Source organism: Lissotriton vulgaris, chromosome 6 (genome assembly GCF_964263255.1).
Source record: "Lissotriton vulgaris chromosome 6, aLisVul1.2, whole genome shotgun sequence".
Lineage (NCBI taxonomy): Eukaryota > Metazoa > Chordata > Amphibia > Caudata > Salamandridae > Lissotriton > Lissotriton vulgaris.
Genome location: NC_141694.1, coordinates 1,219,893,120 through 1,219,908,428, shown reverse-complemented (window position 1 = coordinate 1,219,908,428; position 15,309 = coordinate 1,219,893,120). Strand labels below are relative to the sequence as shown.

General features: G+C 46.1%; 1 protein-coding gene across 1 annotated transcript in view; it reads right to left on the bottom strand.

Annotated features, from left to right (window-relative positions):
• NUP43 (nucleoporin 43) overlaps positions 1 to 15,309 on the bottom strand; it is a 173,610-nt gene that overhangs the window by 73,719 nt on the left and 84,582 nt on the right. The window contains exons 3-4 of the mRNA XM_086927313.1: positions 14,454 to 14,528; positions 13,851 to 14,031 (exon numbers count right to left, since the gene is read on the bottom strand). Of these exons, the coding sequence (XP_086783439.1) occupies positions 13,851 to 14,031; positions 14,454 to 14,528 (256 nt within the window). The remainder of the gene's footprint in view (positions 1 to 13,850; positions 14,032 to 14,453; positions 14,529 to 15,309) is intronic.

The window sequence follows — 15,309 nt, the reverse complement described above, 5'->3', positions numbered from 1 at the left end:
GGGGTGATCTATCAAGCGGACCAAGAAAAAGGGTGGTGGGTCAAAAAAAGTATGTTTCCGATGTTCATTCACATAGGAGTTTAGAATAAGACTACAGCCCTAACTGTTGACCGGAATAACACCAAATTTGGTAGAAACCTGGCTTTTTGTATGCAGATTGTGCTTTTTGTTATTCAGTGTAAAGCAGCTTGAGAGATTAAAAGAAACCCACATTTGTCCATCTCCTAATTTGCGAATAATTAGGAGCTTGTGCAGGAAAATGCAGAGTTTTGATTGGCAGCCAACACTTTAACCATGTTGGCAGTTATCTTGGGACCCTACTTCAACAGAGTGCCACAAAAAAGTGAAGGAATAAAAAAAGAAAAGGGGACACAGTAAAATATCCTGACTTTCCTATAGCTTTGGTCTTAGGGTCAGAGGTACCACGGCAAGGCAAAAAAAAAAGTATTGTAGTTTTTTTTGCTGGGAATTTGTTTTTCTTCACAAACATTTTAAAAAGGAAATATTAGCCCCCCAACCCCTATAAGCCCCCCTCCCCCCCCACACATCACTGCTCGCCGGACCCGCTGTGCGGGTCCCGCTTCGCGGCTTGGAGGTGCTTACAGCGGAACTGGGGATGAGACTTTGTGACTGTTCGAGCCAAAGGCATGACTAGCAGCAGGGCTGCGAGCGGAGCCGCAAGGACTCCATTTCCCAGGAGTCCCTGCAGGATCAAATCACCAGCACCTGGCCCGCTCTCCCTGCTTGCCACGCCCCCTAACCAAGGTGTAACAAAAAGCCCTGTGATTTTGTGTAACGTGGGACGCCACTCTGAACTGAACTTGCCCACGAGGAGATTTTGTTTCTTTTTCCTGGGACCAGCATCACAGCTCGCCGGACCCGCTGCGCGGGTCACGCTTGGAGGTGCTTACAGCGGAACTGGGGCTAAGACTTCGTGACTGTTCGAGCCAAAGGCAGGACTAGCAGCAGGGCTGCAAGCGGTGCCGCAGGGACTCCATTTCCCAGGAGTCCCTGCAGGATCAAATCACCAGCACCTGGCCGGCTCTCCCTGCTTGCCACGCCCCCTAACCATCTCCTTTCCTTTATAGCAGGCGTAGCAGCCCGCTACGCGGGAGCAGCCCGGGACAAGGGCGGGCCGTCTGCGGCCGTCAGAGGCCGGAAGAGACTGGACTGGGCCAAGGCTCTTGGTTGTTCTCCTGAGATAGTGGAGCTTTTACTTGCTTTGTAAGCCTACTTTGTCTGCCTTTTGCTTTTATGCTAGTTATTGGGGCACTTTTAGCTGATCAGCGGTCACTCATCTGTACATTCCACGAGGCTCTAGTGTTCGCGGTACGCCCTGTTTCCTCTCTCTGTCTTCGGTGAGGACGATGGAGTGCCGCGAAACTATAAGTATGGCGGCGGCGGGTGGTAAAAAGCTGACCGCCACTTTAGATGATTTTATTGTGCGTACCGATTCCCTGATCGATCAAGGTATCGTACTTATGGAAAGAAGGGTTTCCCAGGAACTGGCATCAGCCAAAAGATCGTCTTTGGGTCTCATTGGTTCTGTACGCACCCCTGATACTTCGTTACGCATACCTAACCCTGTGCAGACTCTTGTTGATGTTCACAATGCTAACTGCGTTCAGCCTGGCTTACGAGACTCATCACCCCTTAACCCCCAGGGTCAGGCTCACAATCTCACAGGGACTAGTCTGGAGTCTAACTTGGTAGATGTTCAGGTAGACTCTCAGGCTGTGACCCCAAATTATCAGAAGAGGGGGAAGCGGGAGGGGGCTATTCCCAAAAGTAAGCATCCAAACACCAACATTCCCGGAGCTAAGAAAGTCTGTGCTATAACAGCCGGGAACACTAGCATTAAGTTAAATGAGAGGGGTAGAATAGTACAGTTGGGGGAACCCAGTAGGGAATCTGTTGGGCAGAAAACTGGGGCGGAAGTAGTTCAATCTGAGACCGCAAGATTACCCTTGAATATCATTGATGATACCATGCTGGATAACTCCCTGGCCGATATCCTTGAAGACTGCACCACAGCCGACAGGTCGGGAGTCGATAGAACAGGGGTCACAGATGGGGAGGAGGAGCCCATAGGCTATACTATAACAAAAATTATTAAAAACACTACTCGCACCCTTAGAAGCTAGGCTTCATGGCATTGAAAAACTGCTTCATGATATACACAAGGACATAAGGTTTCAGGATAGCCATTATGCCAACAGGGCAACTCATGCTACCGCTCTAGCTAGCAAACCCCGGCCAGCGGGCAAGAGCTCAGCAGTGGTCAATAATAAGACACCCAAGAACCCGGTGCTGAATCGCCCTAATCCTGTGAGTAATAATAAAGAGAGTATTCAAACCCCTACATTAAATAAGCCCACTGACCAAGGTAATTTAAAAGGCCCCGTTACCCTTACTCCAAAACCCAACTCAGCCCCCTTGAAAAAATCATGACCCGACGAAACATTCACCTACCCCCAGATTCCTGTCCCTATGTGATCATTTTGACAGGAGTTACGGAACTAGCCCCTCCAAATTCAGAAACTTTCCAGGCGCTTAAAAATAAGGTATGCCACTGGATAGCTAATAATTATACCCTACCTTCAAATCTCTGTGGTAATATCTTAATGGTTGAGAGAACGCCTTGGGTGGGACATAATAGGAAAATAATACAGGGGGACTGTATAGTAGTGACTTTTGAAGATTCCCGCATTGTGGAATACATCTGCTGGGGGAATCCTCGTAACAATGGTACCTTAGTTACGGCCAGGCCTTTGTCCTATTTTTACATGCCTATTGAGCTATGGGACAATAGATGGAGTTGGCTAAAAGACCCCAATTATCATAGAGGAGTGAGGAGGCAAGAGGTGCCCAGGGACATGAATCCCTATAGTTGGGGTGGGGCGGGAAGGAGGGGTGGAATCTAGTCCAGAGAAGAGGAGGAAGGCATAACTATGGCAATAGACACCACGCTGATAGTTTTAGGGGCAATGGCATGATTGCTGGTTACTCAAATAAAATACCCAAGCTCCCCATGTACTAGATAACCTCTGCAATATCCCAATGATGAACCAGTATGACTGCCTGTCCGACATAGGTTGGGCGGATTGACAACAGGTGAGCATAGTGTCAGAAAATGATGAAGGAAACAGGATCATATCCGTGTCACCCGCAAAAGTGGCCCCGGAGATTGGGGTCCCTAGTGTGGATACTAGGGTATCAGCCCCAGTTGCCCATGAGCTTGGCAAGGGCTGGGATTTAGTAATCAGCGTAAATAGTCAACCAGCAGATAGGGAAGCCACCAGGGGCAATAGAGACATAAAGGTGGTAACTTGGAATATTGCTGGGCTAAGGAACAAAGTTGACGATCCTATTTGGAGGGATTTCATAGGTACAGCAGACATCGGCCTACAGAAGTCCTGGGACACAAAGAACATACTTACCCTGGATGGCTATATTACCTACTCTCTCCCAGCAGTTACTACCACTAGAGGAAGAGCTAGGGGGGGGATTGGTAACCCTAGTGGCAGCCAATATTCTTGGAACACACACGGTGATTGCCTCAGGTTCCCCCTTCTGTCTGGCAGTCAAAATTGCCTGTAAGGGGCATATAATGTTTTAATTGTTAACTTTTACAACTCTTGATAGAGCCAACTCAACCAGCAACCTGACAGCGTTAAGTTCCTTCTTAGCAGAATATAAGGAGCTGACGGAGTCTCAATGTTTTATAATATTACTGGGGGACTTCAATATTCATGGATGCCCAGATAAATGTTTGTCCAATGATCTATCTGCCCCCATTGAACAAGGTGATATTCATTTTGAGCATACGGATCAGGGGATCCTATTAGAAAACATCTTGGCTGAAAATGGTTTAATGTTACCCACGGGGGATGTGGTGGACATACCAACTTTGAAGGGAAATGGCAGTGGGTCAACCATTGATTTTATCTTTACAAGTTTAACCCTGAGGAGCAACATAGTAGGCTATGTTCCAGTCTGGTCTCATTTTAGCGATCACAACCCTGTCTTTCTACTTGTTAGAGGCGTCCTTAGCACTTCTGAGAGTCCACTGAACAGGGTTGATAAACAAGATATTCGGGCAACAGACCAGGCACGCAGGATTAAATGGTGCAAAATAGTCCCTGCGGATTTCTTAAGTAACCTCTCCAAAACTAGAGGGGAGGAGTTGCGTAAATGTATGGATGAGGAAGCTGGGGACAGAGTGGTACTGGAGGCATATCAAAAGGTCTGTCATCAGGTCATGTCTGATTTAATGTGTTCTGGTAAAGTTAAAGATTCGGGGACACTCTGCTGGTTTGACCATAATTGTTCAGTAGCCAACCGTAAATTGAAGGAGGCTTTAAAATGCAAGCCAGTCGGCAGACAACGTGTGGTCCTCTTAAGGAAAGCTTATAAAGCAGCAGTAGAACAGAAGAGACGGGAAATCAGGGAAGATGCCTGGGCAGAATTGACCTCCATAGATGTGATAAAAAACAGTGCCAGATTTTGGGCAGTGGTCAACCAATCCTATTTTGTTGACTCAAGTAACAATGCCTCAGACTGTGGCATCCAGGAAGACAAATGGCTCACCCATTTTAAGTCAGTTTATGAACAGGTGACTACAGGGGTTGATGGTTCAACCTCGCTAATTAGTCATCCATATACTTAAGTGGTGAATGAGGGTGAGGTGGCTGAAGCCATCAGTAAAATGACAAGCAACAAGGCCCCCGGCCCTGATGGCGTACCAGCCGATCTTTTTAAATCCAATATAGCAATATGGTCTAAAATCTTATCCAATGTATTTAACAGAAATTGTAAATTTGGTATCCCAACGACTTGGTCGCAATCGGTCATTGTACCTATTTTTTAAAAAGGTAATAGTGGAGACCCGGGCAATTAGCGCCCAATTTCCCTTATAGATTCTGCAGTGAAGGTCCTAGGCAGAGTGGTCCTGTGTAAATTAACTGATTGGTTGGAGGACACGATCACTCTGTCAGCATTACAGTATGGGTTCAGAAAGGGGCATAGTACGATAGATCAGAGCCTCAACCTCCAATTGCTGATTGGAAAGTATACCATAGCGAAGCAAGGTTGTTTGTACATAGCATTTATGGACCTGTCCTCGGCCTTTGACCGAGTGAACAGGTCCAAGCTATGGGGTTGGCTCCTAAAGATGGGCATTGATGCAAACATAGTATACTTTTTAGCCGATCTTCATAGGGATCTCACAGCCATAGTGAGATATGATCGTAAGGGGAATTGTACGGGCAAGATAGGTATAACTAAAGGGGTCAGGCAAGGATGTATTTTAGCCCCCCTATTATTCACCTTCTACATTAATGAGCTGGCCAGTGTGCTAGGAGCAGCTTGTCAGGATATCCAGAGGGCAGGCAAGTTTACCCTACCCGCATTATTATATGCAGGTGATGCCGCTCTTTTAGCGCGCACGTCAGTAGGGTTACAAAGTCTTTTAAATTCCTTTCATGAGTTTATGTCCTCCTTGGATCTCAGCGTTGATTACACTAAATCTCATGTCATGGCTGTGGGTACAAAGGGCAGGCATAGGAAGCTGATGACACTCCACTGTAATGGGAATAGGTTATCGAGGGTAGCTAGATTCCCATACCTTGGGGTAGTTTTTGATGAAAGTTCCACCTGGCTTCCACAACTGTCTGAGAAAAGAAATGCTTTTGTCCGGTCTATTTTTGCTGTTCTGGGTTTTTCCCGTAAAATGGGGGAAAAACCGCTACAGGCAGTGTTAAAGGTATATGCCGCCAAATGTGTTTCCATAGCAATGTATGGCGCAGATCTATGGGGTTTTAAGAACGCCAAGTTGTTACAGGTGGCAGAGGACAAGTTCCTGAAGTCCATTTTATCAGTACCACAATCAACCCCTGGCTTCATAGTGCACCAAGATTGTGGGGTGGAATACCTAGAAGACCGGATTGCCATTGCACCCCTTTTAAAGTGGATTGCGGTTTGGTTGAATCCGGAATTGGAGGTGAACCACGAGATCCTGAGGGACTGTCTCACTTTAGAACATTGGGAATCCATTCCATGGCTAAAATATGTCAAAAACTTGCACTTTCATTAGGACGCCCACAATTATTTGATGAGCCGTCCAAACTGGTTAAGGGAGACATGAAATGGGCCAAGACCGTACTTAGGCTGCATAAAGGGATGGATAGAGAAGGCCATGAGCTGACTAAGCAACCCGTGAGAGCCCATCAGTTAGTTGTAACTACAGACCATGATCCAGAATTATATCTGAAGGTTGTAAATAATGCTAATCACAGATATTGTTGGACCCGGCCTCGTGGCGTGGTCCCACTCCTCCCGCATGGCGGGCCCTGGACGACATCGTCCCCTGTCCTCCGGCCTGAAGTTAACCCCTCCAACCTTCACGAGAGCCACCACTCATGGCGACCCCTACTCGCCCCATGCTGCTGGTCCGACCCCTATCCCGGGCCACCCTCTCAGGCCCCGACTCCATATTGGGCCTTCCACGTCCGGGCCCCGTGGCCTCGGCCCGACCTTGGCCCCAGCGAAGCCCCGACATCGAGGCACCAAGATCCGACCAGGTGGTAAAACGGCCACTTGACAGATCAAGGAGGAGGAGTTGGGATGGCCCTCCAGCCGTCCCCGGACGCCTGGTTTCGATCGCCCTCCGGCCTCCCTGGGCGCTGGCTCCACCCCCCTGCTGGGTGTCTAGACACTCATCCCGGCCCCACTGACCCCCAGGTGTGAGGGTCCGGACATCAAAGGACTTCAGACCTATACCTGGGGCAGCTCTGAAATGGGTCGGGAGTTGTATCCTGGAGTCGAGAGCCCTGCAGGTTGAACCGCAGCTGACCCTGAGACAAACTCACTACGGAACCCTGAACCTTATTCGGAGCCCTGCTGGCGCTGCCGCGGCCCGACCTCGCTGAACCATCTTCGGAGCCCTGCTGGCGCTGCCGCGGCCCGACCTCGCTGAACCATCTTCGGAACCCTGCTGGCGCTGCCGCGGCCCGACCTCACTGAACCATCTTCGGACCCCTGCTGGCGCTGCCGCGGCCCGATCTCGCTGAACCATCTTTTGAGCCCTGCTGGCACTGCCGCGGCCCGACCTCGCTGAACTATCTTTGGAGCCCTGCTGGCGCCGCCGCGGCCCAACCCCGAGGAACCCCCCAGCTCGAGGATTGAGAGCTGAGCGCAGGGTATCCCTGTACCAGGCTGGTACCAAGACTGTCCCGCTACCCCCTTCCCACAGTTACCGAGACCTTAAGGATCCCTCGATCCATTTGTACATATATCGCTGAGATAACCTGCCTTGATTGCTGATAAAGACGTTAAGAATCTATCCCTGTGTGGTGTCCTTTTGTAGTGGTGTGATTGCTCGCCTGTACGATTCTAGGAGAGGAACCTCGCCAGGAGGCCTCTCGACGGCGCTCGGCCAACTCCAGAAGGAGAGGTGGGTCTCGGGGTGGTCGGCCAGACAACCGCGGCCTCCCCCCTAGATTCGCATTTCTAACATATCTACTAACTAAGTTTAGGCTAAATAAATTCCATCTCCTTCTCTCTGGGCGTCCATGTTGGACTAAGATATCAGAATTAGAACTGTGCACTTGTGATGGATTTTCGATAATGGACACTGCTCACTTCATGTTCTTTCGTGGTTATTTTACGGATATCCGGAAAAAAATCATTGTACCCCGAATAAAGGATAAAGGGTTTAGACAAGTGAAACCTGCCCTATTATATCTTCTACTGTTGTCCAATACGTGGGAAATCATTAATGTTGCTACATTTTTAAACATAGCCATGAGACTAAGGAAAAAATGAGTTAGTTTGAGATAATATTCTTGCATGGTCTGTTTTTAGAGCTTGTTAATAATTAATTTTTAATCCAATTGGATGAACTGTGCATGTTTTTTAAATTTACATATGAAATTGGTATCTACCCTGTACAGTTTTTATCTTTTATTTATATATATTTTTTTGCTGTCTGTTAACCATATTGTAATTTGGTATCTCGGCCCTTTTTGGACCTTTGTATACTTTTGTGGTTTTTGTTATGAACCGAATAAAGTATTTCTGACTTGACAAATCAGTCTGATCCTGTGCCTCATGGAAACAGTCCAGCCCGAGCTGCCAAAACCAAAGGGTATGCTCAGACGCGAGTCCCGTGCTCTCCACACCACTGGAGTCAAGCTATCTTGGCTGATGACGTCTGATAGCCAGAAACCGGTCCTAGGATGCTTGGTTCCGGTCCAGGGAAGACATGGCTTGGCAGTTCGGGCTGGACTGTTCCCATGAGGCACAGGGTCAAGGCTGATTTGCATATGGCCATGTCTGAACTGGGGTGGTGTGGAGTGCAAAAAAACTATGGATTTAAGCCCAGATCTCTGTACCGGGGTGAATGTATGACATTGTTCTGCATTCTGTCCATCAACTGTTATTTTCTCATATTACATCACTCATGACATGGTCAGCAACATCACAGATATCATGGATGAGATCCACAGAACCACTCACACACCCATTCACACCCACACAACCACTCACATTTCCCATACAACTGACACACTCATACATCCAGACACAACCATTCACACACCCATTTAGCCCCATGCAGACCCATATAGCGTCTCAGACCCATACAGCTACTCATACGCTCACATACTCATACAACCACTCATGTACCTATTCACACACCCACAAACCCACTCACACAGGTACTCGCTCACCCATACAGCTACTTACAGACCATATATATGAAATGAATTCTATTCTCTCATTTGGCATTAATGTATATACCTTGTAAATACGGTTATCAGATATTGCACTAGCACTTTATTCTATTTTCATGATATTGTAATGTCCATTTGAGTATTTGTATTTTGTACATATGTGCATAGCGATAGTATTTTTTCTATGTCCTTGACCCCCTTGACACACTGTTATCATTTCTACCTCTATGTTTGACACAGTATTTAAAGACCCCCATTGGTAATTTGAGGCCATGTGATCAAGGCCGTTTTGTGACGGCCGAAACGCGTCATGCCGATGGCGAGGAAAAATAAAGCCACATCTTAAATAATCTACTTTTGGTGTTTCGTGATCTGTTCCACGGCGGTGCGAGGAGACGCATTGCAGGACCCTTTGTTTTGCTACTTACAGACCTACTCACTCACCTCTCAATCTCCGTCGTTTTTTTCCAGAGTAGCGGAGTATGCACCGCTGCGTTGGCCTCACTCAGGGTGCCTCATTCTGGACCTTGAGAGGGCCTTGGTTTCCCTTGAGTGGGATAACCTTTTCGCATTATTATCTAAATCGGGGCCACCTTCATTGATATGGTCAAGCTTCTCTACAAATAGCCTTCGGTTCGCGTTAAAACAAGTCCTTACATATCTGACCCCATTGCAGTAGGTTTTGGAAACCCTTTCGAAAGGTAACTCCAGTAGATATTACAGCTTCTGAACCATTGTAAATTGATACTTTTATAGCGCACTACTCACCCGCAAGGGTCTCAAGGCGCTTGTACGAATACCGCTGTGGAACCCATCCTGCCTTTTCCCTGTGAGGCGTCCACTCCTGGGCACCTCCAAGGTGGAGGCCAGGCATCCTTAGCGTTGTGGGGGCCGTTGTGGAGATTAAGCAAGCTATTGCCCAGAGTTGCTATTGCCCAGAGTTGCAGAGTGGGACTCTATGATTGGAATAGGCACAGAGGCGAGAATTATCAGGTCCGTGGAATTTTTGATCCCAAGACCCGCCGAGGCGGGGAATTGAACCCTGGTCCCGGGCTAGACCTCTGCATCAGGGTCTGCCGCTCTTTCAGATTTTCTGGGCAGCCTAGAGTTACAGGACTCATTATGCGAAAGGATTTGTACAGCAGGTATTTGTTGAGCTTTCCGAGGTCCAGAATGGGACGCCATTTTTCCAGATTTCTTCTTCACGAGGAAAAATTGGGAGTAGAAGCCTCTTCCCCTTTGAGTGCAAGGTACACATTCTATTGCTCCTTTTTGCAGCATTAAATTCCTCTCTTTAGTAACTGAAGATGGGATGGTTGAGATTCTTGAGGCAGATCAGGAGGTGGTGTTATGACAAACTCTAGTGTATGACTGTATTTTATTATATCCAGGACCCATCTGTCTATGGTAATTTTCTGCCACAAACTGAAATAACATGAAACGTGAGTTCTTCTGGTTGAGATGATAGTGGGACGAGCGCCAGGCGGCAAGACCTCGTCACGGTTTTCTGACATTATCTCTGGACTGAGCTTGCGGTTTCTGTCTGGAGTAAGCAGCCAGTGATCGTGCAGGATATGCTAGTTGATGCTGGTAGGAAGGGCGAAATGAGGTGCAAGCCCGAGGTTGGTATTTCTGGTAACCCTGCGAAACTAATAAGCTCATCTACCGCGTGCTCCACGAAAGGGGTTCTTCCTGTATTGGAGCATACCCAAAGCCTTAGGTGTTTCGCTGTCCGCCTTAATAGTCTGCAAGGAGTCATCAATATGTTTGCCAAAAAGCACATTACCATCAAAGGGCATATCCAGTGTTCTGCTTTGCAACCCTAGCGAAATTTTGTTGCCTTCAACCACCCTTGATGCCCAAGGACAGCCGATCCAGTGAGCGGACGAATGAATAGAGAAGCCATGCCAATAGAAGCATCCGTTATCTCTGAAGCGAGCTCTCTCCTTCAAGAAGAATGTTCCTTGCCTCCAGTTTTTTTGGCCTCAGGGAGGAGGTCCACATATGGAGCGCTATCGTACCACATTTGTCAGTCGTATCTTCCGAATATCGCTAGAACGTTAGTCGTGCGTACAGTTGTGCCGGAGGTGGTGGTAACCTCTTGCCAATATCATCAAGGCGCCTTCCTTCCTTATCAGGTGGTGCAGTGATAGGCATTGAAGGATTCCTTGTTCTTCGCTGGACAGCATGTGAAATAACAGAATCTGGTTTTGGATGTCCTACCAGACAAGCTTGCGCATCATCAGGAGTTTTATATTTTTAGTCTATCCTGAGCAAGAAAGGAATAACCGTAGCGGGTGTTTTCATGAATTGCACATCTTCCTCCCAAATATCATCTATAATGGTATCGCTATAACAGTCTTTCTAGATAAGTCTTTAAAAATCATAAAGAAAACAGTAAGACTGCTTGAACGTCATTGACAACTGAAAGCGAGAAGCTGCTCTTTCAATTAGTGCGCCAAAGCCGCAAATGTACTCCGGCGGAGAATCCGCTGTTTGAGCAGATGGAGAAGCAGGTGTTGAAATAACCGTCTTCTCACTCATTACTTGTTTGTTTTTCACCTTGAGGTTCACCCTCTTCAATCTCCCCATCAGATGTATCATGTTGCTGTGAAGGCAAAACAGTATCCGTCACAGGAGATGCCATAGGAGAAGGCCCAGACCTACATGGTGTAGGCGGTGGCAGAGAAGCACTTGAAGGAAAACTAGTACAATAGTCATGCAACAGGTCTTGCAGTTTTTGTACTAATGCCACAGGAAGGTGAACCATGGGCTCACCAACAGGCTCCATGTATTGCATTTTTGCATGTTGAGTATGAAAGTCCTGTTGATAGTAACTTTCATAGTTGTCCTCATCATCGTCCTGAGACTTGAAGAAAAGCTGAGAGACTGTGAGTAGGACAAAACATTCCATTATCAGATTCTTCCAAAATGTCAGAATGTGTCAAAGGTGAAACCACTGAAGGATTCTGGATAAAGCACTTCATCGACGAGAACGTTATCGACAGGTACATAGGAGTTAGTTGCAACATAGACGCTCGTTTACGGCCAGGTGTAGGATACAGAGTCGTCGACGGCAGCAGCGACTATGCCGTCAACGAGGACATTATAGAAGCAGAGGATGAAATAGTTGTCATTCTCATCGACAATGCAGAAACGGCCATCGTCAAAGCGCTCGTAGACTATAAAGAGGTGGTCGTCGACGGAACAAACGTCGACCAGGATGTCGCGGAGGAAGTTGTTGTCAACGTCTGAATTCATAGTCAACAAGGAAGTAGTTGGCGGAGCCGTCCTCAATGGCACAGCTGTATCCTTCATCGACGAAGCAATTTGACAACAAGATCTTTGACAACGATGCAGGACAAATCTGTTCCGATGGTGATTTTTGCATCGACTGGGACCCAAAGGATGGTATCATCGATGATGTAGGCTTTATAGAGATTGTACTCTTCATGGATCGTTCTGAAGATGTTTTTTCCTGTTTAGATGTCAGATGGCATTCCTCTTCAGTAGGTAACGAACGCCTTCCTTTCTATGTGGGACCTGCAGGTTCATGACAGGACTTGTTGGAAGCCTTTCTCGATACCTCAGGATTTCTCTCTCCTTTTAGAGGTTTCCAGAGAGGCTTGTGAGGTAGAGTTCTCCTCATACTCAGAAACGCCATCAGACGACATTTTCAGTCTCTGAAGCCAAAATTAACAACCTACTCTCTCTGGGGCAGATTTACAAGCCCCTTGCATCACTTTTAATATGGGAAAAGTGACGCAAAAGTGGCGCAAGGGGCTTGTAAATCTGTCCCTCTATCTTCAAGGGTTTTGGTTGAGAAGGTTCTACAAATCTTGCAGTCCTTTACCTCATGCTGGGCGTAGAGATGATACAGTTCTTATGGGGGTCTTCAGCATGCAGTCTCTTCTTACTGCATGTTCCACACAAACTGAAGAGACCTTTCTTTGAAGAATCGAACATTTTAAGAAGATAGCTGATAAATTGAAGAAGAAACTGAGCAGAGCTCACGAAAAATCCCCATCACACAACATGAGGAAGAATATCTGAGGTACCTAGCCTCTCTTGGGACTGTTCTACAATGTGCTGTTGCCTTCTTTTTTACAAAAGAAATTAGATAGGCTATTGCAGTGACTGTTCACTGCATTGTAGGCTATGGTAATATTTCCTACTGCTTTTATAAGTATACCGTGGGACTTCCACTACGACAACGGGGATGATTCAAGCATGTGAATCTATGAAAGATCCAATACTGGAGAAACAGACAGTCGTGTGCAGATTATACAATTCTTTTTCATACTCCAAACCGGATTAGATAAGTGATGATTGTGCAGTACCTCAAATTACTTCAGTGTGTAAATGACTTCACCCAAATATGTAGATATTAACTCACTCCCTTTATTGTTCAAAGAACCAAAGCCTTGAGGGTCATGAATTCTGCCACAGATGTACTTTTGTTTAGCAACGCTTCATCATTGTATATCAATGTGATGAGCCAAGACAAATGCCCTCCACACAAAACTTCAGCGTCAAGGAAAGACTTTCTGCAACACAGCAAGGAATACAATGAGATGCAACTCCCATCCCTTAAACTACACAGGCTCCCACAGAGGTCAGGATTTCTAAATCATTATGGAGCTTTGCAGGTGGTTTTTTGTGGGGCCATTTGACCTTTTTCACAACAGCGAGGTATAATAAATTCCATATAAAATCAACTGCACATTTCCAGATTATCATTTCATACTATACTCTGGAAAGCTGTGCTGTTGTGTGCTGTATCTACAGGTAAGTCAAGTCTAAGGGCCCACCTCTTTTGGCAGGAGCATGCAACTCACTATTTTGTTTTAATCAACACTTTGCTTTGTTTTCAGTGCTGCTAAGTCGGCTTGATACCATCTTTACTGAAGGAGAAATTTACAACAAAAGTAAACCGAGGAGTAAGGGGTGGTCCTTTCAATTGATGACATCCTACACAAAGCTTTAGGTATTTAAATGCATGCCATTCTAATTTGGGAAAGCCAAGAGAGCATACAGATCATGAAAGAGTAGAATACAATTTTTTGGGCTTAAAGTGGAGCAATATTAAGAACTATATCTCGTCAAGAAACACCTTACCTACAGTGCGCAAGGCCTCTTTGTTGTCTGCTTTGAAAAGGTTGATTCTACCATCTTCTCCCACTGTAACTATTTCCGGGTTGTTGCAGGCAATGCCTGTGCATGGAGCACTTCCATATGCAGGGCTATCGGAGCCCATGTGATGATGAGCCCGCTTCCACTTCTGGTTTATTGATAAAGTCTGGGGAGGGGAGAGAATGAAGCAATTACACCACAAAAACATTAAATCAAGAACACACAAAAAAAAAAGATGCTATTGGACCTCTATTTGGCCATCCTCTGTGAAAACATAATACAACATAAAATTGTTAGGGAACTTTCCTTCTGGTCACAGTCTTTGTCAGTTGTTTTGTAAATGTGTAATAACTTTCTGGAGCCTTTTTTGTGGCATACGGTCTATCGACAAGGTAGGTGTTTACATCACAAAAACAATCATCATACCAAAGGGAACCAAATCTTGGAGACTGCACAGATAACCGTTTTGCGCAAAAAGAATAGGTTTCAAAACAGACCACAGCTCCTAGTAAACCCACTAAACGGATGTTACATTTGGTGCCCTCCTTACCAATACTTTGCACAATGTCACAGATCCACACTAATCACCTGATTATGTTGATGTCGAAAGATTGTTACACTTCCTGTTGATGAGGCAGTTACAATTCTTTCTTGGTCCAAAAACTTTAAATGAAAAAGAAATCAAAGTATTGGTTACTTCTGCAATCTTAAATCAGCCTTAATGAACCAAATAAACACAAATGATTATCTAGAGACAATGGTTACGAATATGGCTTTTTCGAGGACCAAAAAAGGAGAAGGGGTTTGGGAGGGAAAGGGCAGCAATACGTAGAAATGTTAATGTGGATTATTTTGTTGTGTGTGCGCAAGAGAATGAGTGAGAGCTGGTGTCGCAATGTGTAGCACAAACTTGCCTTGAGTCTACTTACCTAAGAATCATTTGTTAACCAGAACCTCACTCGAGACCAATTGTGCTTTACCCGAAAAAAGTCAGTGGTTTTCTTTATAGTACTGCCCACGCTACACCAGGGATTGTTTATAGAATGCATGTCTGTTGGATACCATTCTCTTCAGGAAAGCAGCCGCTGACAGTGTGGTTGTAGATAATGAAGCAGGATGTGAAAGCACACCTAGTTAGCAACCAGGAAGAAACAACCACAGGGAAAGCCATTAGATATGGCCTTTCTACCCACTCATCTTGCACCTGTGGCTGTCATTTGTGATAAATGTCCTGACAAAAATGACAAATCGCAGAATGCATTAGGCTGAAAAAGAAAGTCCAGGACTCAAAGCCCGGCACCCAGACAATCTATACTACTATAATAAAGTAAGAACTTTCAGGCTTTGAGGCGGGTAAACTCGGGAACCACTGCGCCAATCTACACACCCGATACACCGTTGAAATCGTCAGGGTGTGTAGATGGTTATAGGCTATACAATTTTT